The sequence below is a fragment of the Alligator mississippiensis genome, chromosome 3 (assembly GCF_030867095.1).
Source record: "Alligator mississippiensis isolate rAllMis1 chromosome 3, rAllMis1, whole genome shotgun sequence".
In the NCBI taxonomy this organism is placed as follows: Eukaryota; Metazoa; Chordata; order Crocodylia; family Alligatoridae; genus Alligator; species Alligator mississippiensis.
In genome coordinates this window covers 298,910,577-298,932,745 of record NC_081826.1, presented here as the reverse complement: position 1 = coordinate 298,932,745, position 22,169 = coordinate 298,910,577, and the positions used below count along the sequence as shown (strand labels likewise).

Here is a 22,169-nt window from a genome sequence, read left to right as displayed (position 1 = left end):
GTTCTCATCTCCCGGCATTTGTAGGAAGCATCTCCTGAGTGTGACATCCTTCCCTCCAGCTTTCTCTCAGCTGCCCCACGAGGTTGTACAAAGCCGCTGCTGAGAGGCAGGGGGAATGGGAGAGAAGATTCATTTTGGAACTGGGTTGAACGTGAGGTGCTGAGATAGGGCTGATGTGAACGTCCCCGGCCAGGACTCCACGGTGCAAAGCCTCCCCGGGGAGACTCCCCCAGGTGCCCGCCCGGCTCCCAGGGATCTTCCAGGGCTTTTCTTCATTGCTGTCACAAGGGGGACTGAAGTCTTGTTATACTGCCCAGTCCTCCAGCTGCACCTGGGTGGGTAATAAATATGCATTTGGTTCATTTTGTTGTGGGGGATTTTTTTTTTTAACACGTAAGATTTAAGTTTCTTTTTTTCTTTTAAGAGTTTGGCTCTCGTGCGGGAGTTTGGATCCTGGGTTTTGAGCCGAGCCCATTTCTAACCCCTGTTTCCAACCAGCTTTTTTTGCTGGTGGAACGACTGAAATCAGCGGCCTGACAGCGGACTATCCAAACCCGTCTTCTTGTGATTGCGCTACAAGAGCAATTAAATCTCTTTCAAGCTGCTCCTAAGCCTAGGGCACAACCGAGCTGCAAAGCTGCAGCCGGCTGGGAGGGGGTGGGGGAAGGAGACAAAAATCCTTGTGCTTTGGCACGAACTCTGCAAGCTGCCTGTGCACACTTAGGGGCTGTGCCTGGGTCAGGGGGCTGCTCCGGGGTCCGCTGTGCATGTGCTACCCCAGAGACAAGGCAAGTGGGATGTGCTGCAAAGCAAGAGGCTCAGTCCCCTCCGCAGAGTTGGGATACTTGCTGGGTACATGAGTAATAAAAAGAAAGCCGCCCACTCTGTCCTAGGCAGAAGGAAAAAAAAAAGTTGCATTTGAAGGGAGAGCCTGGAAAGGGTGGGGTTACGGAGGGGAGGTGTGTCAGGGAGCTCTCCACTTATTTATAAGCAACGGCAGGTCTGCCAGCCACACATCAAGCTGAACAGGGCTCAGCCACCTTTCTGCCAGAGCAGAGCAAGATCCCAGCCACCATGGGCAGGCAAAAGGAGCTTCTTTCTAGGATCGACGGGCTGCTGAGGATCCGGAGCAAGCTACTGAGGCAAGCGCTGGCCGAATGCCTGGGGACTCTGGTCCTAGTGGTAAGTCCGTCTCTTGGGATGCTTTGTAATGGGATGAATTGAGGGACTGAGCTGAGAGGCAACGGGACGCGGAGCTGGAAGTGGCCAAAGGACCCTGGTACCATACCCCGCAGGGGGGCTGACATAGCAAAACTTTCCCCAGTGCTATGACAGCATTTCTCAAAGCCGGGAGTTTCCGAGTGGCTTGCAGCTTGGGGCAAGCGGGTCAGGATTTTGCAGGAGAGCAGAAGCTCGGAGCAATTGCTAGAGCATCCGCTGCAGGGTTAGAGGGTGCTCCAGAGCTAGCGTGGCAGGACAGCGCTCCGGCTCTGGGTTTCGGGGCCTTTCCCTGGTGCTAAAACACCCTGAGCGTCGCAGACCCTGCGCAGCGAGGAATTCTGTTCCTCCTCTAGGATCATTTGCTTTGCAATACAGGGAGACGGTTTTCAGGGGTCCTGAATGCTTCTTACCCATGTGGCAGGGCCTGTCTGTCACTCTGCACAGTTTTCAAAGGAAAAGAGGACAGAAACCCCCCAAGTGTTTCCCGCTGGGATGCCAAGGGCATCGTGCTGATGAGTGTGCAAAGTTAGGCGCTCACATCTTTGCCGCGTGGGGCTGGGAAGGAATTTGCTACATGTATCAGAGGGTTTTTGGGGGGGGCTGCAGCCCAGGTTGGGGGTTTGGATAGGGGTGCGATGGTTTTCCTTCTGGGACTAAATGCTGGAGGGTCCTGGCTGGAGGGTCTTGCTTCTCCACTCAGGGTCTCACCGATGGAGACATATGGGATCGGGAAGGAAAGTTCCCCTGTGGCCAGATTGATGCAGACTGTGGGGGCTTTTGCCTTCCTCCGTAGCAGGGGGCACAGCTCTCTTCCTGGCATCTCTCAGTGTACCTCAGCAAAGCAATTCCTGTCCCTGCTGCAGCAGGACGTTGGCAGTGCCCTGCTTTGGGGGTGCTCGGGGTTTTGAGCCTGGTCGGTTTGGAGGAGAGTTGCTTGTGCAGTTTGAAGAAGAGACACTGGTCTGGGATGGCTTTGTTTGGCCTGATCCTGCCTTGAGCAGGGCACTGGATCGGTGCCCTCCCGCAGTCCCCTCCAACCCTGCTTCCCTCCGGTCCTGCGATCTGTGTTTCGGTACCTAAAGAAACGCCCTGATCTGTGGAAGAGCCGAGTGCTCCCGGCTCACGCTGAAATCTGGCCGTTTTGGACGGTAGAACAGGCCGACTCTTTGGGGGCGCTGAGCAGGGGACCATGTACCTACCGGCGGGCTCCTGGCGTATCCATGCTGATTTGTCCAAATCTGCTAAAGAAGGGAGGCAGCTGCCGTAGCTACGGCGAGTGCAATATATCTGGATTGCAGGTTTTCCCGCATGCATCAGTTCATGTTTGCCCAGAAGATGCTAGATCCGATTCTAACCTCCCTGGGCAAGTGCATCTGTGCAAATTGCTCTGGTTTAACCCCTCTCAGAATAGGTGGGGAAATTATTCCGTCTCTGGAAGAGGGAGGGAAGCTGGATATTACTGTGCGTGCTTCCAGCAAAAGCTGGCATCAGAGGGAAGACAGGGCAGAGGTGCTACCCAGGGGTCTGATCCAAGACAGAGGCTGTGCTTGAGAGAGATGGTAAAATGCACTGCCCTCCCCGAAGAGCAAGCTGCATTTCCCACAGGGCAGGGCTGGGATAGTTAGGACTAAAGCTGGGCTTGCTGCCTGTCTGCAAAGAAGAGGTGTTGATTTCCTTGGCAGGGATCTTGAGGGAGAAAGGCAGGCAGGTGCTCCTTGAAAGACTGTTTTCTACCTGTGGGTTGCTTTAGCTGTTGGAGCAGGCACAGAAACCTGAGCGCATACCAGCTGCTCAGATACAGCCCCCGCCAGAAGCCCTTGAAACTCATAAAAGCCTTTTCATTCACTTCAGGAGGGTTTAGATCATGCCACCTCTGGAAAACCCATGCCATAATACCAGTAAATGAATGGCCTTGCAGGTCTTCCTCCAAGGAAAGGGGGCAGCAGGACCCCTAGCAGCAGAATGGATCCCTTGGGTAACAGATTCACGGTCCACTGGTTTGGACATGGGGCTTTCCTGGGGATTAGCAAAAAGCACTATGGTGCATTTAGAGCTGGGTACACACAGGACACCCGACTCCTTCGTAAAGGGCTTGTCACAATTGCATAAGAGCTGGCGCAGGTCCTCCCAGAAGGGGTTTTGCCCCGGAGCGGGGTAGGCAGGTCCCGGGGTCTGGGCATGTTTCATGTTACCTTCTGCTTAGGGAGCGGGGAGCCCTGGAGCCCGGGGTCAGCAGGAATCTGGGTGGAGATCAAGCACCGGCTGCTGTGTAGCCCAGGCTGTTTCTCCCCTCCCTCTCTATCGGATTATAAGCACCGTCAGAGGCTGCCCTTAATTACTTGCACCAAGATTTTGTGGCTGTTAAAGAAGAGGCAGGAACTGATTCACATAGGCTGGTGATGTCCTTCCCGAATCCCCATCTACCTGTCCCCCTCTGCAGTTTGCTCTAAAACCCAGATCACCTCTTGCTGGCAGTGTTTGCCTGGGACATAAGGGTCAAAGACAAAGCTGGTCTATTTTACCAAGTTGCCCCTTTCCTATAGGTAGCAGTTAGGCTTGGTTAATCCTGGATACTGGTACCCTAACGCTGCCTCCAGGGGCATCAGCCACATGGATTTTGCTTCCAGTCCTTACTCACCCCTCTGCTTTGAGGAACAGACAGCCTCCCTTAGTGTGAATATGTGCCGGCACACTTGTGAGTCTGGGGATGTTCAGTGGAGGGCTACAGAAATAATGTGTGTGTGTGTGTGCATACATGTGTGCATACATGTGTGTGTGTGTGCGCATGTATGCGTTCGTAAATTCGGGTTTACTAACTGGGGGATGTTCACTGGAGGGCTACAGTAATAATGTGTGTGTGTACACACGTGTGTGCATGCATGTGTGTGTGTGTGTGTGTGTGCGCGTGCATGTATGTGTTTGTAAACCCAGGTTTACTAACTGGTCCTCATTTATAAGGCTCAGAGTTAGATGAACTTGCCCCTGTCTATCCTAAAATTAATACTGAGAATAAGTTTAGGGAAAAATCTGCATAGATTTCAATGGGAGCCGGATCATACTCTTACCCTGGGCAGCTGCTTGAGAATCGCTCTTTGGAATATATATGATTTATGACACCCCCGGAAAGTGGCACAAACTCCAAATCTTTAATCAAGATCTCCCCTGCACTTTGCTCCTATAATCATCAGGCCACTCTGCCTTTTAGATGCTTAAAACAATTGCAAACCCCTTCAGCAATCTGCCTCGTCTGCAACAAATAGGCATGTGCCCGGTACAAAAATCTGGAGAGGGACACAGAACTTGACCATTAAAAGCCCCCATCTTCACAAATAATCAGGGAACTCATTTAGCAAAAGAAGCCAAGAGATGTAATTCCCTCAACAGTCTAATTTCCTAATCTTTTAACTTCAGTATTTTGGTCAAGGGAAGAATGGCACAACCAGAGCTCAGGGAAGCTATGCCTAGGTTCCCTAATAATAATAATAATAATAATAATAATAATAATGCTTCTGCACTTTATGTGCTAATAGGATATTCTGCCTTTAAATTTTCTTACACTCTTCTTTATTTTCTCGCTTTCCTCTTTGCATCAAGAGTGACCCTTACTGGTAGTAATAAAGCATTGCAAACATTGGACGGATTTTTTATATGTCATCTGCACTCAGAGTAGAGATGATATATTTTATTAGACCAACAAGATTTTTGCAAAAAATAATTGCCATATAGTTAGAGCAGTGGTTTTCAACCTGTGGTTTGTGGACTCCTGAGGGCCCACAGGCTGTCTAAGAGGGCCGTGAAAAATGATGATGATCCGTGAGACGTATGTGAGCACCCACACTTCCAATGCAGAGAGGTCTGCACCTCCATTTGGACTTTTTTAAGGATCCGCAAATGAAAAAAAAAAAAAAAAGATTGAAAACCACTGAGTTAGAGCAACTAATTCAAGACATGCCACAAGCATGGCTGTTTTTTAAAGCCAGATTAAAAGAAAGAAAGGTCTCGTCTGATTTATTGCTGGAACTGATTGCGGTTTTAAATACCAGAGCTAGTGAAAATGTCAGCCTTTGTGTCCTTGAGAGGCATATCTAGCTGTTATGAAAGTCTGCCTTTCTAATTGATTTGAGCATGTTGGATTAACGAGGGTTCACTGGCGTATAGATACCCGGAGGGAACAAGAGGCGTGTAGAACTGGACTCCCTTGATCTTTCTTCAAACAGGACTGTCTTGATCAAAGACCAGACTGTGACAGCTTGCAAGCAGCAGGGACAAGAGCGAATCTCCTGTAGTTGGCCGGCAGTATAGGGCCTATGGATCACAGTAAAGCAGTGTCGATTCCACCCATTACAGCCCATCGTGCACTCAGACACCAGGCAACTCCTGACGATGGATGAGCTCTGTACAGGACCTGCTAGGCAGGCCTGCAAAGCAGAGACCCGGCTGCCTTGGGTTTCTCTTGCAAAAAAAGAAGTCATTTAGTGATGCGGCAGGGACAGCCCACTCCTCCTGCTTTCAGGATCTCAGCACCCCTCACATGCATGGCTGAGACCCCCGGCCCTACCCTGGAGGCAGGCAAGCATGCTTTCTCTCATTGCAAACAGGCCGCGAAGGTCCAAAGAAGTCAGCTGCTGCCGTCTGGCCCCTTCGCTGTTTCCCTCAAGCACAATCCAGGCCTCAATGATTTGACCAAAACCTCCGCAGGAAAGCCTGGGGCTGAGCTCGCAACAGGAATGAAGTCTCCCCCAGCCTGGAAGGAGTTTGCTTGAGATCCCTGGGGAATGAGTGATCTCGCTTCAGGAAGGGAGGGGGAAATAAATAGACTTTTTGTAACATAGGCTCTTGCTGTGCCAGCACGGCTCTCTGCAGACGGCCAGCGCGAGATTTGTACCGCTGCATGGGCTCTGGCTAAACCCTTCAACCGTGCTTGTCGGCTAGCAGATGCAGACACAGCCATTGCAAATCCCCTCGGGACACAGCCCGGCTGGAGGGGAGATCGGGGTGATCTAGTGGCTCTGGCGATCTGTGGATCGATGCACATTTGAACTTTGAAGAGATGCATTCATTTCTGAGCAAGGGGCGGAAAAGTGCGCCTGGAACGCGCGTCATCGCAGAGCGCCCCGGGTGCAGGGAGGCTGCTCCGGGCCCTGAGTACGTGCTACTTGCGTAGATCCAAAAGCTGCCCTGGAACAGGTTTGGTCTGCATGTGCCCCGGAGCAACCCTCTCCACGGGGCTGGGAGTAGCCCAGGGCAAAAGGAAGCCATGAAGGGAATGATCCACCATCCAAGGCATCCTTTGCACTGCATTCAGCTGGCTTCAGCTGTGAGATTGATGCAGGAGGCATTCGGCTACGAAACAGCAGGCCCTTCCCCTCCCATCCTCATGCCTTTCAAAGCCCAGGGTTTGAATCCTGCCTGCCATCGCCCTCAGTCGCACGACCAGAACAGCTCGGCCCCGCAGCCTGAGACGTGCAGTTTCCCAAGTAGTAGGCTGTGTGATCCAGGTGGTTTTTCATAGAATCAGGGAATCACAGACAATGAGGGTGGAAGGGAGCTCGGGAGATCACATCTAGTCCAACCCCTGCTCCAAGCAGGACCAGCCCCAACTGCATCATCCCAGGCAAGGCTTGGTCTATCTGGGTCTTCAAAACCTCCAAGGATGGAGACTGCACCACCTCTCTGGGGAGCCTGTCCCAGTGCTTCAGCCCTCCTAGTGAGAAAGTTTTTCCTAATATCCAACCTCAACTTCCCTTTTTGCAAGGTGAGCCCATTGCTTCTTGTCCTGTCGTCTGCCCCCGCTGAGACCAGCCCAGCTCCATCCTCTTTGCAACACATAGTTGAAGGCTGCTCTCAAATCCCCTCTCTGTCGTCTCTTCCCCAGATTAAACAAGCCCTCAGCCCCTGCTCACAAGTCATTTTCCTCCAAACCAGCCCAACAGCAACCAGCTCCGCGTGCCCAGCTGCGACGAGGGCAGGTTTACCCGAGGCTTGTTGCCTAAGACCCGCTTTACCTGGCGGCCGAGGAGGGAAGTCATTACCGGGGCAATCACGTTCCTCCTGGGTCCAGACCATGGGGCAGCACTTTCCCCGTCGCGGCCAGCTCTGAAGTTCAAGGACAAACATGTGCAGGCTTGTTTTGTGCTGGTGCTGAAAGGCATCACCGGGGGAAGAAAGACTAAGGCTGGCGGTTATACAAAGCAACAGCAGCCCTCCTTGGGTGTGCAAACAGTCCCTTTTCTCCAGACTTGTTTAGAAACATATGAAATGTCTCCCTCACTGTTTGCTCACTTCCTTTGTTTCCCAGGGTCCTTTGTCACCTTTCTTAAGTAGCCCTGGATCTTTCCAGTCCGTCTCATGCCTTTCCTTTGTCACAACACCGTGTGTTTTATGCCTGGGGGTAGCTCAGGAATATGAGATGCCCGTGTTGAGTTTCTGTGTAAAGCAAGAAGCAAGAATTGCTACGGGTGGTATTTTTATGGGACCTACTGCATGGTTGGTATAGGCACCGGCAGGCTTCGGGGTATCACAGCTACCTTCCTCAGGTCTCTGGGAGAGAAGCAGACACTTCCGACTTAGCAACCTTAGCTCAGCTGCGTCTGCTTTCCTACCGGAGGCTGGAGGAAGGGTACCAGGATACCCAAAAGCTTGTCTATCTCCGTCCCAACCCCAATAAAAGATCTCACCCACAACAGCTCTTGCCTCTTGCACATGTCTTGGACCATCGCAGCAACAGCATCACTTCAACACTTTGCAAAGCAAAGGAGGAGAGAGTTGGCGGGAGTGTGGACCTGACCTCTCCTGGTTTATCAACCTTTGGGTAAACTGAAGTGGCAGGGGAAACAAGCCACCAGCACTTGCTTCTGGTGCTGTTGGGTTAAAAACATGCACGAAGGTGCTCTCTTGTCTTCAAAGGCTGGGCAGTGTACCGCACCATGCAAGCCCTCCGTACAGCCCTGCAGTTTGGGAGTCGGCCCTGGGTGCATCTACAGCGTGAGACTCCAGTGGGTGCCGAGGAGCTCTGAAAGCCGCAGCCCGTCAACGTCCATGGAAAGCTCTCGCAGCCTTGAAACAATCCCACATTTCCACATGGGCAGATCCACACATTCAGAGACTCAACAGACACCTGTTGGGCATCATTGTAATGCTCTGCAGCCGAGTCCTTTATTACAGTCTCTTTATTCGTGGTTGTAACAGTAAGACTGCAGGGCTTCCGCATAGCAGAAGGGGCATAAAATACAATCACCATCCACGTGGGAGCCTTGGTCTGGTGGCGTTTCCTTAAGGGATTTCTATCGAGTGTGACTTTTGATTGCTATCTCAAGTGCGCTGGAGCTAGCCAGGGGCACAGAAGTAGGTCTCCGTAGTCCTTACATTACAAATCCCCTCTATCAACCACCCTCGTTGTGCCTGGCTAAATTGGAAGTGCCTATGAAAAGGACAGCTAATTGCATGTGCAGCCTGGTAAATGCATATGGATTACCAAACTACAAAGGCTTTCATTTTACCTATGCCATGGAAACGTTTAATCTGGCTAGGGTAGACGTCAAGACGTGTGAGTTTGTTTCCTTTTATAATTCACTTGCTGACGAAGGACCCCCAATGCTCAAAACACTCGTGGTAGCCCCCCATCAGTCGCGATAGTCTCTTAAAACAATTCCAGTATTTTTTTTGGATGATAACTGTTGTGATCTTATTGTTGCTTTTCTGGTTTCTGTACCATAAAGTTATAAGCAGCTCGTTTTCTCTGTAACCCTAAAGGACAGAAACTCCCATTTTTCAAAAAGCAAAAGGTAAAGGCCTGGGCAGATGCCATATTTACACTGGTATCAATGACTTGTACGATAGTAGAGAAGAATAGCAGAGATTCAACATAAACCCCTAAGCCAGGGTAACTTCACCCAGTACGCTGGGGTAGGTTACATCTGTCCCAGCTTGGGGTACGTATCTGTTTGCTCAAGACCATGATGAGATGCTGTAATGGATGCATGCAGCTACAAATAGCTGCTCATCTGTCCGCTCAAGATCTTGATTTTAAAGTGGTGCAACCAAATCAATGTACGTAACACTAGTTCAAATGCATCCTCCGTCCAAATCTTACGGCGAGGACGGTGAGCAAAGAATTTCATAGACATAGACATTAGGGCTGGAAGGGACCTCAGAAGATCAGCAAATCCAGCCCCAAATTTGCAGGGTTTGGAGAGGTAATGGGTGCTGGCAGTTGCCCAAGGTGGTAGAAAAGGCCGGGCAACTTTCCTTCCTCTGATTCATGCAACAGACAGTTGTAATTATGGTCCCGCTACAGGCTATGGACTCGTGTTGGAGTCCAAGTCATGGTGAGCTCGGTCTAAGAACATGACTGGGAGACAATAGATGATGCAGTTTTAGGAGCAGAATTTTATTGGGTATATTTATGTATAGTCATTGTGCTGTGCATCTCTCTACGCATACACAGACCTGCACAAAATCACGGCCTTCGTTATACTTGTGCAGGGACCTATTCTCTCTTTAAATGACTTCATGGTTTGGTTGTACTTTCTGTGGTAGGACTGTCCATGCTGCACCTCTCACCACCCCACCACCTGGTTATCTGGAGGCAGCTTGGTCAGGATCTGGCCCACCTTTCGTATCAGAGCCAACTCTACAACAAGGAAATAAATGTGCCCTGACTCAGCTACGGGGAATGCAATTGGGAACCAGTCCAAGAGGCTGAACACCCCTGCGGGGTGAGTGCGTGCATAGAGGAAGGTGCTGGGGTCAAAGTACTGCCTTGTCTGCTGCGGACCGGGCAGAATTAGGCCCTACACACCACCCTGCCGCCTTCTCTTCCACGCTGCAAGGGTCCCGTTTTCCTCCAGTCTCACACCAATGTAACGCCCCAAAGCTGCAACTGAACTGAGCCATTTAGGAGCTCACCAGACATAGGAAGTCTTCTGCAGAGCTACCAAATGACATCTTGCATGACCATTATCGGGCAACAGATTCATTGCCAGGTTTGGGGGGATTTGGGGGGCAACGGCACGTTGCACAATGGCAAGTTTGAAATTCCTCCAGGTTAAGGGAAGAGCTATGGGAGGAAACTCAGAGAAAATCGATGGGCCAGTCTGCTGGTTCTTTAAGCACAAGACTAAATATTTACCTACTCAGAGTAAGCTACGGGGAGTAGAAAGGCATTCATGGCATTACAGCTTTCCCCTGGTCTCCAGCTGAACCGGGGGATCGAGGAGAGGGGCACAGCAGCCAGCTGCAGCCGTCAGCCAGCAGCACCTCGGAGGCCATTAAAGTGTGAGAAAGGATAGGAAAGGGCTCGTGCTCAGTATATTAATGCTGTTTGCTCTCAAGACTCTCCTGAGCCCATTTCACAGCTGTGCCCTTGCTTCATGAGGCGGCCACACATCCAAAAGCTCCAGCACTCCAGGAGAATCGGTGTCAGCAGTGCAGGGTCTATGACACACAGTTCTGGTTCCACCTACCCGCGGGGGATCTCGGTCCCTACACTGAGTGGTCCGTTGCAGTGTTACAGAGGCTCCTTTGTTTCCTTATCTGCCTCCGAGCTCTGCGCTGTTGGTAATGTGGGTGCGGGGAGACGCGGGCATGATGTTGTCCATCCAGTGAGTCAGCCCACAGTCCTATCTGATCACTCCCACCTCCGTGGATAAGATGCAGAGTTTACTTTATTGCTAATCCACCAACTGCCACTTGCATGGGAGGGGATGGGATACCCGGGTTGGAATCGGGGTCCTGTGGCTTTGCTTTCAGGGCTGAAAACTAGGGGTGTTTTTAGCCAAACTAGGGAAAAGGAAGCAGCATACAGCTGTGCACAGAGGTGCATGCTGTGTATGCAAGAGGGGATGCCCATTGAGTGCCGCCTTCAGATAACCAAGTAGTGGGGTGGTGAGAGGTGCAGCATGGAGAGTCCTGCAGAAAGTACAACCAAACCATTAAGTCATTTAAAGAGATGCCCGGAGAAGAGGAGGATAGGAGAAGAGGCAGTTTCCATGCCATGCTCAGCTAGTCATCACACAGCTGCTCAGAGCCGATGGCGATGGAGCCACATAAACACACGGGCAGAGATGAGGACCGATAAAATGGTAACCGCATGTAGAGTTTACATCAGCGGTTCCCAATCTGCAGTACGGGTACCACCAGTGGTACCCAGACAACCTGTCAGCGGTACGCAATAAGGGATTTATTATAATTACTTATATATGACAAAAATTCGCTGGTGATACTTAGGGCTGAACTGAAAAAATTGCTGGTGATACATAAGGCTGTATCATTTTTAATTGGCGGTGCGCAATTTGTCAGAGTTTGGGAACCGCTGGCTTGGATGATGGATGTATGGGATGGTTTGGAGAGGGATGATCCTGCCTCAGGCAGGGGGCTGGACTAAATCAGTCGTTTTCAGCCTGTGGTCCATGAACCCTTGGGGCCCCACCGATTATGTCTAAGGGGCCCACAAAAAGATGACGATCAATCAAAAATATGTGAATCCCACGCTTAACATTCAAAGGGGTCTGCACCTCCATTCAAAATTTTTGTAGGAGTCTCTGCAAATGAAAAAAGGGTGAAAACCCCTGGACTAGATGACTTCTGGAGGTCCCGGCTTCTCTATGACTCGTTAGGGGACCTGCCTTCAATCCTGGTTGTGAAGTTTGGGAAGTCAGGAATAGGACGGTGGCTTTGGAGCCCACCTCTCGTATGAGGAGGCCGTCCTGGGTTACACGGGGGTGAAGAGAAAGAAGCGGACACAAGTCTGGGAGAGAAGGCATCGTTGCAACGGGCTGCCCGGCTACTGAGGCCGAGGGCTGTGAGTAGGAAGCACAGCTGTTGGTCGTGGCCTGGGAAGGAGGGCTTGCCCTGAGCAAACATCCTTGAAGTTGTAGCACGTGTCTTCTTTTAGCTACGAGCAAACAAGTCTTATCACCCTGTGCAAACAACCTGTGGCTCTCGAAGTCCTGCGAAAGCCCCACCCTGGGAAGAAAAGGGCAAAGCAATTAGGCAAACAGCAACTCCGTACCAGCCTGGGGGCGGGTGTTACAGGTGAGGTGTCAGGAATGCCGCTTTCAGTAGCCAGGCCTGTAGCCGACAAGGCGGTGACTAGCAAAATGAAGCATTAAGCTTGCCGGTGCACGTGCAAGACGCAGCTTCTTGTGCGCCGAGCTCGGCTCTTGTGTTTCAGCCACTGCAGAGGCCCTTCCACCAGCACCTCTCACACCACCCCAGCCTTGCCCTGATGATGTTTGCGGTCCAACCTCTAGCTGGGTAGGAGCTTCATAAATCACAATCCAGATAACAAGCATCAGAAGTCTGAGCTGTATGGATCGCCTTGCACCGACACCCCGTGGAGAAAGGACCTGGTTTTGAAAGGGGTCACGGCTCTGGGTGGGACAGGTGGTGCCGGCCTAGGGTACTACGTGCGCTGTATGATCAGCTTCTGCTTTCCCGGCACAAGAACTGCAAGGTTTAGGTACTGGTCCAAAAGGAGATATAGGATAATGAGCCAGGGCCTACCTAGCATTGCTTGTGCTGCTGCTGTTACAATCATAAGTGGCAATAAATGAGTAGGATGCCCGAATCTCCCATTGGAAGAGTCCCATGGAGATCTGGGTGCATGATGTGGACATGTAAGCCACTTGCCCATGGCAGGAAACCCAGAGGATGATATCGTTTCCTTTCTTCCCTTCTTTCAGATGTTTGGCTGCGGCTCCGTCGCTCAGATCGTGCTCAGCAAAGGGACCCACGGAGGCTTCCTGACGGTTAACCTGGCCTTCGGCTTTGCCGTGACTCTTGGCATCCTCATCGCGGGACAGGTGTCAGGTACGGGGGTTTGCACTTCACAGCTTCGCAGCAGCAGGTCTAAGCCCCTGGTTGGCTCCAGGAAACAGTCAAGCAAAGACTATCATGGGTTAGAAGTCAATGGCCCCTGGTCACTGTCTTGATAATAAGTGGTAAAATGCGATGATGATGATGTTGATATAAGGGGAGGGGTGAAGATAGACAGATTTGTGTATTCAGGAGTGGACAGGTATAGAGACTGACTCGTTCTTGGTGGGAACCTCCCTGCATTGTAGAGATTTGGGATGGATGAGACCTGCTAGAGTATCCCAGTCTGCCTCTGAAATCCAGTTCCCTACAGTACATTTTTAAGGGCTTTATCCAATATAGTTTTAAATGAATCGAGTGCTGGCTGACCTCTCAAATACCCCTCCAGGCGTTTTTCTGAAGACTGGCTCTCTCTGAGCTCTGGGTGGGTGGACTGGCCCATCCCTTCCAACAAACAGCGCTACACATCCGTCCCACAACAGGCTGCCAAAGCATCAGTCGCACATCAGTTGTGTAGAGCGGTGTGCGGACGCTCTGCCCAGGAGGAAATTTGGCCCCAGGGGGTGTTGTTACATACCTGGCCCCTGAATGCCCAACGGTTGTACTGCTTCCTAAAAGTCCCCAAAACTGTTGGTCTTCCTGCGCGGCACGAATCCTGTACGTGAAACACGCTGACGATAACTCTCTTTCACAGGCGGCCACTTGAACCCAGCGGTAACTTTTGCCATGTGCTTCTTGGCTCGTGAGCCCTGGATTAAGCTGCCGGTTTATGCGCTTGCACAAACCCTGGGGTCTTTCCTAGGAGCAGGCATTGTCTTCGGTCTGTACTATGGTAAGTGGGCACGGTGCTCGGCTTGGCTTTTGGCTGCTCTTGAGTTTCCTTTGGGATGGCTCTCACTTTCCCAGGGCAATTTTGAGATCAAGCCTCCCCTGATCAGTCAGGACCCATAACTCATCATGACGTGCGCTACTCATAGCAGTAGAGGTAGCGCTGTAACCCACTTTTATAACACAGGGCAGAGGACTTCCCTGTTTGAAGTAAAGCAGATCATTTAGGAAGGCATCTACTTTTGGCTTGGATTCTCCATCACAAGAAATCTCTCTCAACCTTTGGTCAGTTCTTTCAGAGGTTAATTGCCCTCACTGCTAAAAAAAATGGTGCTCGTTTCTGCTCTGAGTTAGTCCAGCTTTGATTTCAGCCACCGGAGGTTATACCTGTATCTGTTAGGGTGACCTTTGTTCCCTTGTCTCTGAGTGTTGATGCAATTAATAGGGCAACAGTATAACACCCATCAGAGATCAGCAGAAATCTCATTCCTGGCCTTGTTCGCTCTCAGCTCCCGATCAGAGTACGCAGGGCAACAGTCAGCATGTAATAGTTAATGCCTTTCCTTTTACACGGCCAAGGAGAAGGAGGAACAGCGATTAATAGGAGGGCTGCAGATTGCTTTGCTATATAAACAAGCTAAAGCAATCAGTATTGTGCAGTATTTATGATCCTCCTCTGATTTAGCAAGGCAGTGGGTTTCAGTCAGGACCAGGTGGCTGATAAGGTCTATAAGTAACCGGTGTATAACAACAATCTTTTATCACTTGTGCTTAATGAACTTCAGCAAAATCAGTCTTAGTAATCAACGGGCCTTTTTATTCAAGATCAGCAGGGACCCCTTGAGCCGGACTTTGTCCTCTGAGACACATGCACCCAGTTACCTTCCAAGTCAACAGGCACTTGCCTGTCTGAGAAGAGAGACTCTGGTTTGCGATCACCTCCAAATCCAGCTGGAAGTTGCTGATCTGAAATGTGGGAACTGTTGTATCATTATGGGACGCTCGTACTAAGACGTCTTGGTGCGGTGTCTGAATGATTTATGGTCTAAATGGACTCGGCTGAGTATATGCAGGTTGCAGTTTAGTGGGGATGTCTGCACGAGATGCTACCGCACATTGGTTACTATGCATTTATTTAGGACTTGTATAACTCCGTACTAAATAAATGCACAATAACCAGAGTTACTGCATGGTAGTGCCGGCAAACCCCTTTTCAGTGATGCTACTGCATGGTAGCTTAATAATACCACACAGTAGCCTATTAGCGCTGTTGGTGCTGCAACGTGCTGCTGTGCAGTATTATTCGGCTACTGCGCAGTTAGCGTCTCGTGTAGACGTGCCCAGTTTGGAGTAAAACATGGAGCCCTTGTAGCTCATGATTGCTGAGTCCTATTTGTCAACGGCAGCTTGGCCCGTTATTGTTGGTCTATGAAGGGCATCTCTATCTTGCCTTCTGCTTGATTTCAGGCCAACAAGGCTAACTACCTCTGTCTAGTGTTATGGGGCCAGATGAGATTCAGGATGGGCACTCCACTAAAGTCATAGAAAAACAGGGCTGGTGGGGTTCGTATCTCCTCCAGCTGCATCTAACGCCTCCCAGCCAAGTGCTTGTCCAGTGATGGAGACTTTACAGCTTTTCTTGGTCTTCTTTTCCATTGCTTGAATGTCCTTAGCTTTTTAGGCTAGACAGCTTCATAGAAGTGTGTTAGAAGACGAAGCATCTAAACACGCGCATCCTTTCTTATCCCGCTGTACGCTTGCATGACCAGGCTGAACACACCTGACTGACTCCCCACCCCTTGTTTCCCACTCTAGATGCCATCTGGGCTTTTGGCCAAAACAAGCTGATCGTATCAGGAGAGAATGCCACCGCCGGCATTTTTGCCACGTATCCCTCCGAGCATCTGGATGTAGTGAACGGATTTTTTGACCAGGTAAGAGCTGGGGAGAGGGAGGAGCATTTTTAAAGGACAATCATCTGATCAGCTTGTAGGAAATAATTTCTGGTTCAGGATGAAACTTGAGTTTCCTGGGACTGACACTGGCGGTGTTCAGTGGGTTATGTGTCAATAATGCCCTGGTCAGTACAGGAAACGGGCTGGTCTTAGACTTGGAGGCAGACAAAGAGTTGTGTGCCCAGAGGAGTACACACAAGTCACTCCAGACACTAATGCTGAGACCCCCACTCAGTTCACAAGCACCAGAAGGTGTTTAATGCGTGTTGGCAAGCAGCACCTTCATGTGATTCCTCTCTCGAAAAGTGGCATCTTCAAGTAAACCGTGCCCTCACTGCTGGACCCTCCTGACAGATCCAGTGCCTCGGGGCATGTCTTCACTGCACACTTTCCTGGGTTAAGCTAGCCTGGGTGTGAGCAGCCACACTGCAAGTGACAGTGGCCTCACTGGTGCTGCACGTACCTGTGTGCAAACTGAGTTTAGGGGGGTTATATCTCACGGGTCCTTGCGCAGGAGCAAGGAGAGACTTTCCATCACCTCCTCATGAGGGTTGGGAGAACATTTCTGGGCACAGCCAGGAATTGTGGGAAGGCACTGGAAGACTCTCAGCACTTCGAGGGTTTATCTTGTGTCCTCACTGCACAGCAGCCAGGCTCCCAGCTTAAGTGAATGCAGCATCCAAGCTCGAGTCTATGATCTGGGACAGGCGAGGCAGCGTGGATGGGATGCTCCAAGTTCAGGTGAATGATTTGCTTGAGGGCAGCAGCAAGAGCAAGACCTGAGTAAAAGTCCAGTTTCTCTCTGCTGAGAAGATTTACGCTCCTTCATTCCCAGCAGGACGAGGCCTGATTCAGAGCCCATTGAAGTCTGTGGGAGTTAGGGGTGTTTGTCAACCCCCCTGCAGTTTTGGCACTTAAATACCTTGGTCAGTCTGGTCCTAAGGGAGTTAGGAGGTCCAGCCCCACCAATTAGGCATTTGCCATTAGTTTTCTTTACCCGTGATCTCCAAATAAGTCTGGCACCTCTGTGCATCTCATGGTCCTCTTCAAAACTGAGCGTCTGGTCTGCAAACTCTCCTTGCTGACCTGCAAGGCATCCTCCTTGAGCTCCCTCCCCCTGGCTGGGTGACCATGACTTCCTTTTTGCCCTTTACCCATCACCGCTGCTGGGGTGAGAGCCTTCTCCTCTGCACCCTCCTGTGCCCCTGGGGCAGCCTTGGTCATGGATGCACAGGGTTGAATGTCAGCTGGAAACACCCTTTCCCACTGTTACTGGTTGCCATCTGATGCAAGGCAAGAATAGCACCAGGGGATTAATCCCAATGGGTTCTCTGTGCTGCAGCAGTCACCTTTCCAAGTTGCAAGAGGAGATTGGGTCACCATCAATGCAGGCTGGTAGAGGACTGTTTAATGTCCTCCTTGCTGCACCACTTCTCCGCTGCCTGTTGCTGCCAACAATGCAGCTTTACACTGATGACAACCGCCAGTCCCATGTGTCTCCAGCACTGAGCAGCCTTGTTGAGAAAGGGGCAGGTTTTGATCCTGATGTGCCCTGAAGGCTATTGCTCACTTCTTGTCAGGGTTGGACTTGCTCTTCTGGCTGTTATCCCATGCGATGCTATAGTATTCCCCAGTTTGGATACTGTTCATGTGTGGCAGTGGAGAGGTATCTTGTTTAAGCGCACAGCCACATTGGTACCCGCTTTTGTCCCTCCAAAAGCCCTAGATGGGAGACCTTTTGCATGGTAGCTAGAAGGCTTTACTAAAAGATGGATCTCTCCCTCTCTGTCCTGACAGTTCATTGGCACTGCAGCCCTGATAGTTTGTGTCTTGGCTATCGTGGATCCTTACAACAACCCTGTCCCACGTGGCCTGGAGGCTTTCACCGTCGGCTTTGTGGTCCTCGTTATTGGGACCTCCATGGGCTTCAACTCCGGCTATGCCGTCAACCCAGCTAGGGACTTTGGGCCTCGCCTGTTCACTTCCATTGCTGGCTGGGGCTCCGAAGTATTCACGTAAGTCTGAATAAAGTGTGTGTTATATTGATTGGATTATGGCCACCATGTGTCTTGATCCCACAATAACTCCCCCAAGCAGGTGTGACTTCTGGAAGTGGGCGTGCGAGTCAGTTTTGGAGCAGCTCTGGGTCACATTAACACCTTTAAAAAGATGCTGATTGCTCTGAAGCATCTTGCTGAGACCCAGCCAAGGCTGGGATGTTTCTGGAGCTCAGAGCTGGTACTCTGGCCGTACAACCAAAGAGGAAGTCTAGGAGGAGGCATGAGAAATGCAAGCGTTCCCCAGACCTAAACTTTGAGACTCAGTGGTGGCTTTTATTGAGTGGAGGCATTGGACAGGAAGAAAAGGGTGAGGACAAAGTTTGGATTATTTCCCAGGGGATAATCCTAATGTGGGCAGAACAGCACTAACGACCATCCACGAGGATGCATGCGTGCTTGCTGTTAGGAAATCTCTCCTCTCTTATGAGGCTCCAGAAAGGCCCAGGAGAGCCGTGCTGCCGTTGAGATTTCCTGCATCGCTGTTGGCCCTCGCAGCTAAAGTTTCCAGATGTGCCCATGTGTTCTTGGTGCCTGCAGTCCCGTTTTCACTGAGACACGTGGAAAGCTCTGCCCCATTGAAAATCCACATATAAACTCCAAGATGATTGGAGCTTGGGTTATCCCAGCCCCAGAGGCAGATCCTATAGTATCTAGACCTCATCTTTCAATGTCTTCTGTTTTTCAGTACCGGGAAGCATTGGTGGTGGGTGCCAATTATCGCCCCTTTCCTTGGGGCCGTCGGAGGAGTGATGGTTTACCAGCTGATGATCGGGTGCCACGACGAGTGTCCTCCACCAGCCACGGAGCAGGAAACCGTCAAACTGTCCAATGTGAAACACAAGGAAAGGGTCTGAGGAGGCCTCTGCCCCTGTTGGGTGGATATGGACACTTTACAGAGGACTGCAGTGGGCAAAGAAGAGGGAGGAAGGAAGAAGACAGCTTCAAGAACAATAGCGAGAGTTTCTTTTCCCTTCTCAAGATAGTCTGTCCTAATTTCTTTGCCTATTCCTGGTGCATTTGCTTTCGAGGTTTGCCTGTGTGCCTTTGCCAAGCATTGCAGTGCCATATAGTCTTATTTTGGTAAAGGGGTGGGTGGGTGGGAGGAGAAGAGCTGAACGGCTAGCGCACAGGCCTAGGAAACAGGCGGCCACGTTTCTCACCAGGCTGTGCTCCCGGCTTCTTGCGTGACCCCCCCTAAGCATTTCACTTCTCTGGGCTTGTTTCTGTCTTCTTTGCAGGGGGGTGCAAAGTACCTTTGGCACAAGCGTTTTGAGATGGGGGGATGAACAAGGACCAAATAAAGAACGCGTGGCTGTCGGATCACGTTCGTTCCTGGTGTAACTCTGCTGAAGTCCATGACTTTATACCAGGGGCGAACGTGACCCTTTCCATTTCCAGAAGACCTACAAGCAATTGGTCTTTTCTTAGGGTTAAGCAATGTTAGACAGGATCAGTAACCGTGCACGGGACTTTCATTTTACAGTAGAATAAAATGCTTACAGGAGTCCTTCCCTTGAATATTTGACCCGCAGCTGTTCTTGGTCTCACCGTGTCACTGAACATGATATTTAGGGAGACACTGATTCATCAAAGGCTTACCTGGCTGAATGCTTTTGTGCTTCTGATTCATTGGAGAGGCTTATGCAGCAATCCAGGTGTAGTATATAAAGTATGAATCGCTACCAGCCCCGGTCCACTGAAAACATGGTCTTTGACGCTTGATCAATTTGAGTTTGTTTGTAAACTTTACTTTAGCTTTTTATATATATTATATGTAAGGGTGTGTATGTATGCATGTGTACATACACATACACATACACTTATGCCATACAGATGTTACTTCAAATACCAAGTCAGGGAAGAGTTAATTTAAGGATGATCTATGGGAACTGTCTATTCGCTTCCTGCTTTGCCCTTCTATTTTGTTCTCAAAGCACAAGCATATTGGTAGAGATATCCCTGTGCTCATATTATTCGAGCATCTTTGATATCCTTGGCACCATGCTGTAGGGGCATCTTGATTTCCGTGACATCGTGGTATTAAGAACATCTTTGATAACCTATGCTGCCCAGGAGTGTCCAGTTCCTGTCGTGTCATGTAGTGAAGGCATCCTGAATGCCCACGGTGTTAGATGCGTTCTGGTTCCCAAGATGCCATATTCTTCGAGTATATTTGATAGCAATTGTGCCAAGTTGCTAAAGAATCTCAGGTCCCCCATGGCATCAAACCATGAAAAACCCTTTTGATACTTGTTCCTATAATGCATGAATTCCTTCAAATATGTAACTTGTATGCAGTACACATTTCCAGTTAGTGAAAGTATGTATCCTTTCTTGCCTTTTTTTTAAAAATAAATGTCAATACCAGAATTGTCAATGGTGGTGCTGGTATTATTTTGTTTTTTACCCATTTCCAGGAAACTTCCATGCTTGAAAAGTCACCTGCGACCATAATCCGCACCTGTAAATACTCTCATGGTCTGGACGTGTTTCCACCAGTGTATGGAAGTAGTGGGCTGATGATATAAACCCTTAAATGGGGGTAACTTTGCCAAATCCGGTGTTACCCCAGAAAAATCAGGGCTTAAATGCTACTAAATGGTAGCCTACCGAATATAGGTGTTGCCTGTCTCTGTCCATCCTTGGATGTTTTTAAGCCTTGAGTAGACAAAGCCTTGGCTGGGATGATGTAGTTGGGGTTGGTCCTGCTTGCAGACTAGATGTGACCTCCTGAGCTCCCTTCAGCCCTCGTTCTCTATGATCTCAAATAGTCTTGGGGCAAGGAGTAGTAATGGATATCTACTGTTTGGGCTACTCTGAATCATGTACATTGAATGGGGTATTTGCTCATCTATCAGTCATGCGCATCTCTGGGGAGTCTATAAAAGGAAGGGGGCATAACTACACTCGGGAAAATGTAAGTGCTGCCTTCGCTCCTAACTTCCACTCTCTTGAGTTGTGCTCTGTGTGGCCAAGGCCAGGCTACACAAGAACCAGGGACACAGAATAGTGGAAGGGACTTGCACAAATCCATTTGCACGTTGTGTTTTTATTGATGCTAAAAAGGAGGGGCCAACCCTCTGGACTGCACTCAGACGCGGTGCCTAGGGTCACCAAAAAGCAGTGTACAGCACTGGATGAGATGAACTGGTTGGTGCTTTAGAAGGGGTGAAGAGCATCCTCCGGGAACATCTTGATCTCAAAGGAATATTCATGGTAGAGGAGCTGAATACGCTCCTACAGATTCACTTACTTTTGGGAGAGATGAACCCTGTCTTAAGGGGTCTCAGGTTCAAGAGCTGCCTCCTTGAAGCCCCAGCTCTGGTACAATGACCTGTGCAATTGGGCAAGTTACTGCAGAGATGAAGATAGGAGAAGCAGAAATAAAAGACGTGGGCACAGGGTGTATGTGAGAAAGAGGCCAAGGAAACCTGATGGGAAAACAAAAGAGCTTCCCTGAAACCTGACTCTGAGTAAATAGCTTTTCAATGCTGCCAGATGCCCTTTTAGTAGAGAAACCAATAAAAGCTAATGAAACTGCTTTGTGCCAGAGGCTGGGAACTGATTATATAGTCGAAGGAGCTTATCAGATATAAAAATATTTTCAGTGAACGATGTTAAAAGAAAAGAGAAAAGGAACAAAGCAAAAGGTCAGTGTTGTATAGGTGTGAAAGCTAGGAAGAATCAGCCATTCAGAAGGACGGAGACCTTTTTGCCCAATATGCCACAGAAATTTGCCAACAAGAAAGTTTGCCAAAACACCTTTATTTTATTTGGCAAGCATGAATGCGAATCGGGGGGCGGGTTCGGAGCAGAACCACTGAGGTGCCGGGAAACACAGATTTGGTTGCAAAATCTGGGATGAGACTCGGGAAGGTGGAATTCACACTTGTGCCCCCAAGAGAGAAAGAAAGGAAAAGGAGTGGTTTCCATTTAATAAAACTAATTTCTTTAAAAGAAAAAGACACTTAAAAATGAGTCTGTTGGGTTCAAAGCTGCATATTTTTAATGGTAGCATTTTGGCCCTAACCCTATCAATGATGGGGAGGATGGCTGAAGCCACCAGCCACAGGGATCAGCTCATGGAAGGTGAAACAGCAGGATCAGGGCTTGCAATCATGAGCTACAAGGTAAAGGCTGCCTGCCTAGACCTGTGCTTACTCCTCGACTGTGCATCCTTCCAGCGGACATCAGAGCCTTGCAACCCTGTTCCTACAGCTTCACCTCCTACATCAAGGGTGAGGGCTCTGGTCCCAGCGTAGTCAAACTATCATGCTCTGCCTCCAAA

The 22,169-nt window shown here is 49.9% G+C and overlaps 1 protein-coding gene across 1 annotated transcript; it reads left to right on the top strand.

The window, feature by feature from the left end:
- Positions 1–800: 800 nt before the first annotated feature.
- Positions 801–20,258, top strand: AQP3 (aquaporin 3 (Gill blood group)). The gene is made up of 6 exons (XM_006265256.3): positions 801–1,182; positions 12,906–13,032; positions 13,733–13,870; positions 15,682–15,800; positions 17,619–17,836; positions 18,567–20,258. Exons 1-6 carry the CDS (start codon positions 1,075–1,077, stop codon positions 18,733–18,735), a joined length of 879 nt encoding a protein of 292 aa, XP_006265318.1. The 5' UTR covers positions 801–1,074; the 3' UTR covers positions 18,736–20,258.
- The last annotated feature ends 1,911 nt before the right edge of the window (positions 20,259–22,169 follow it).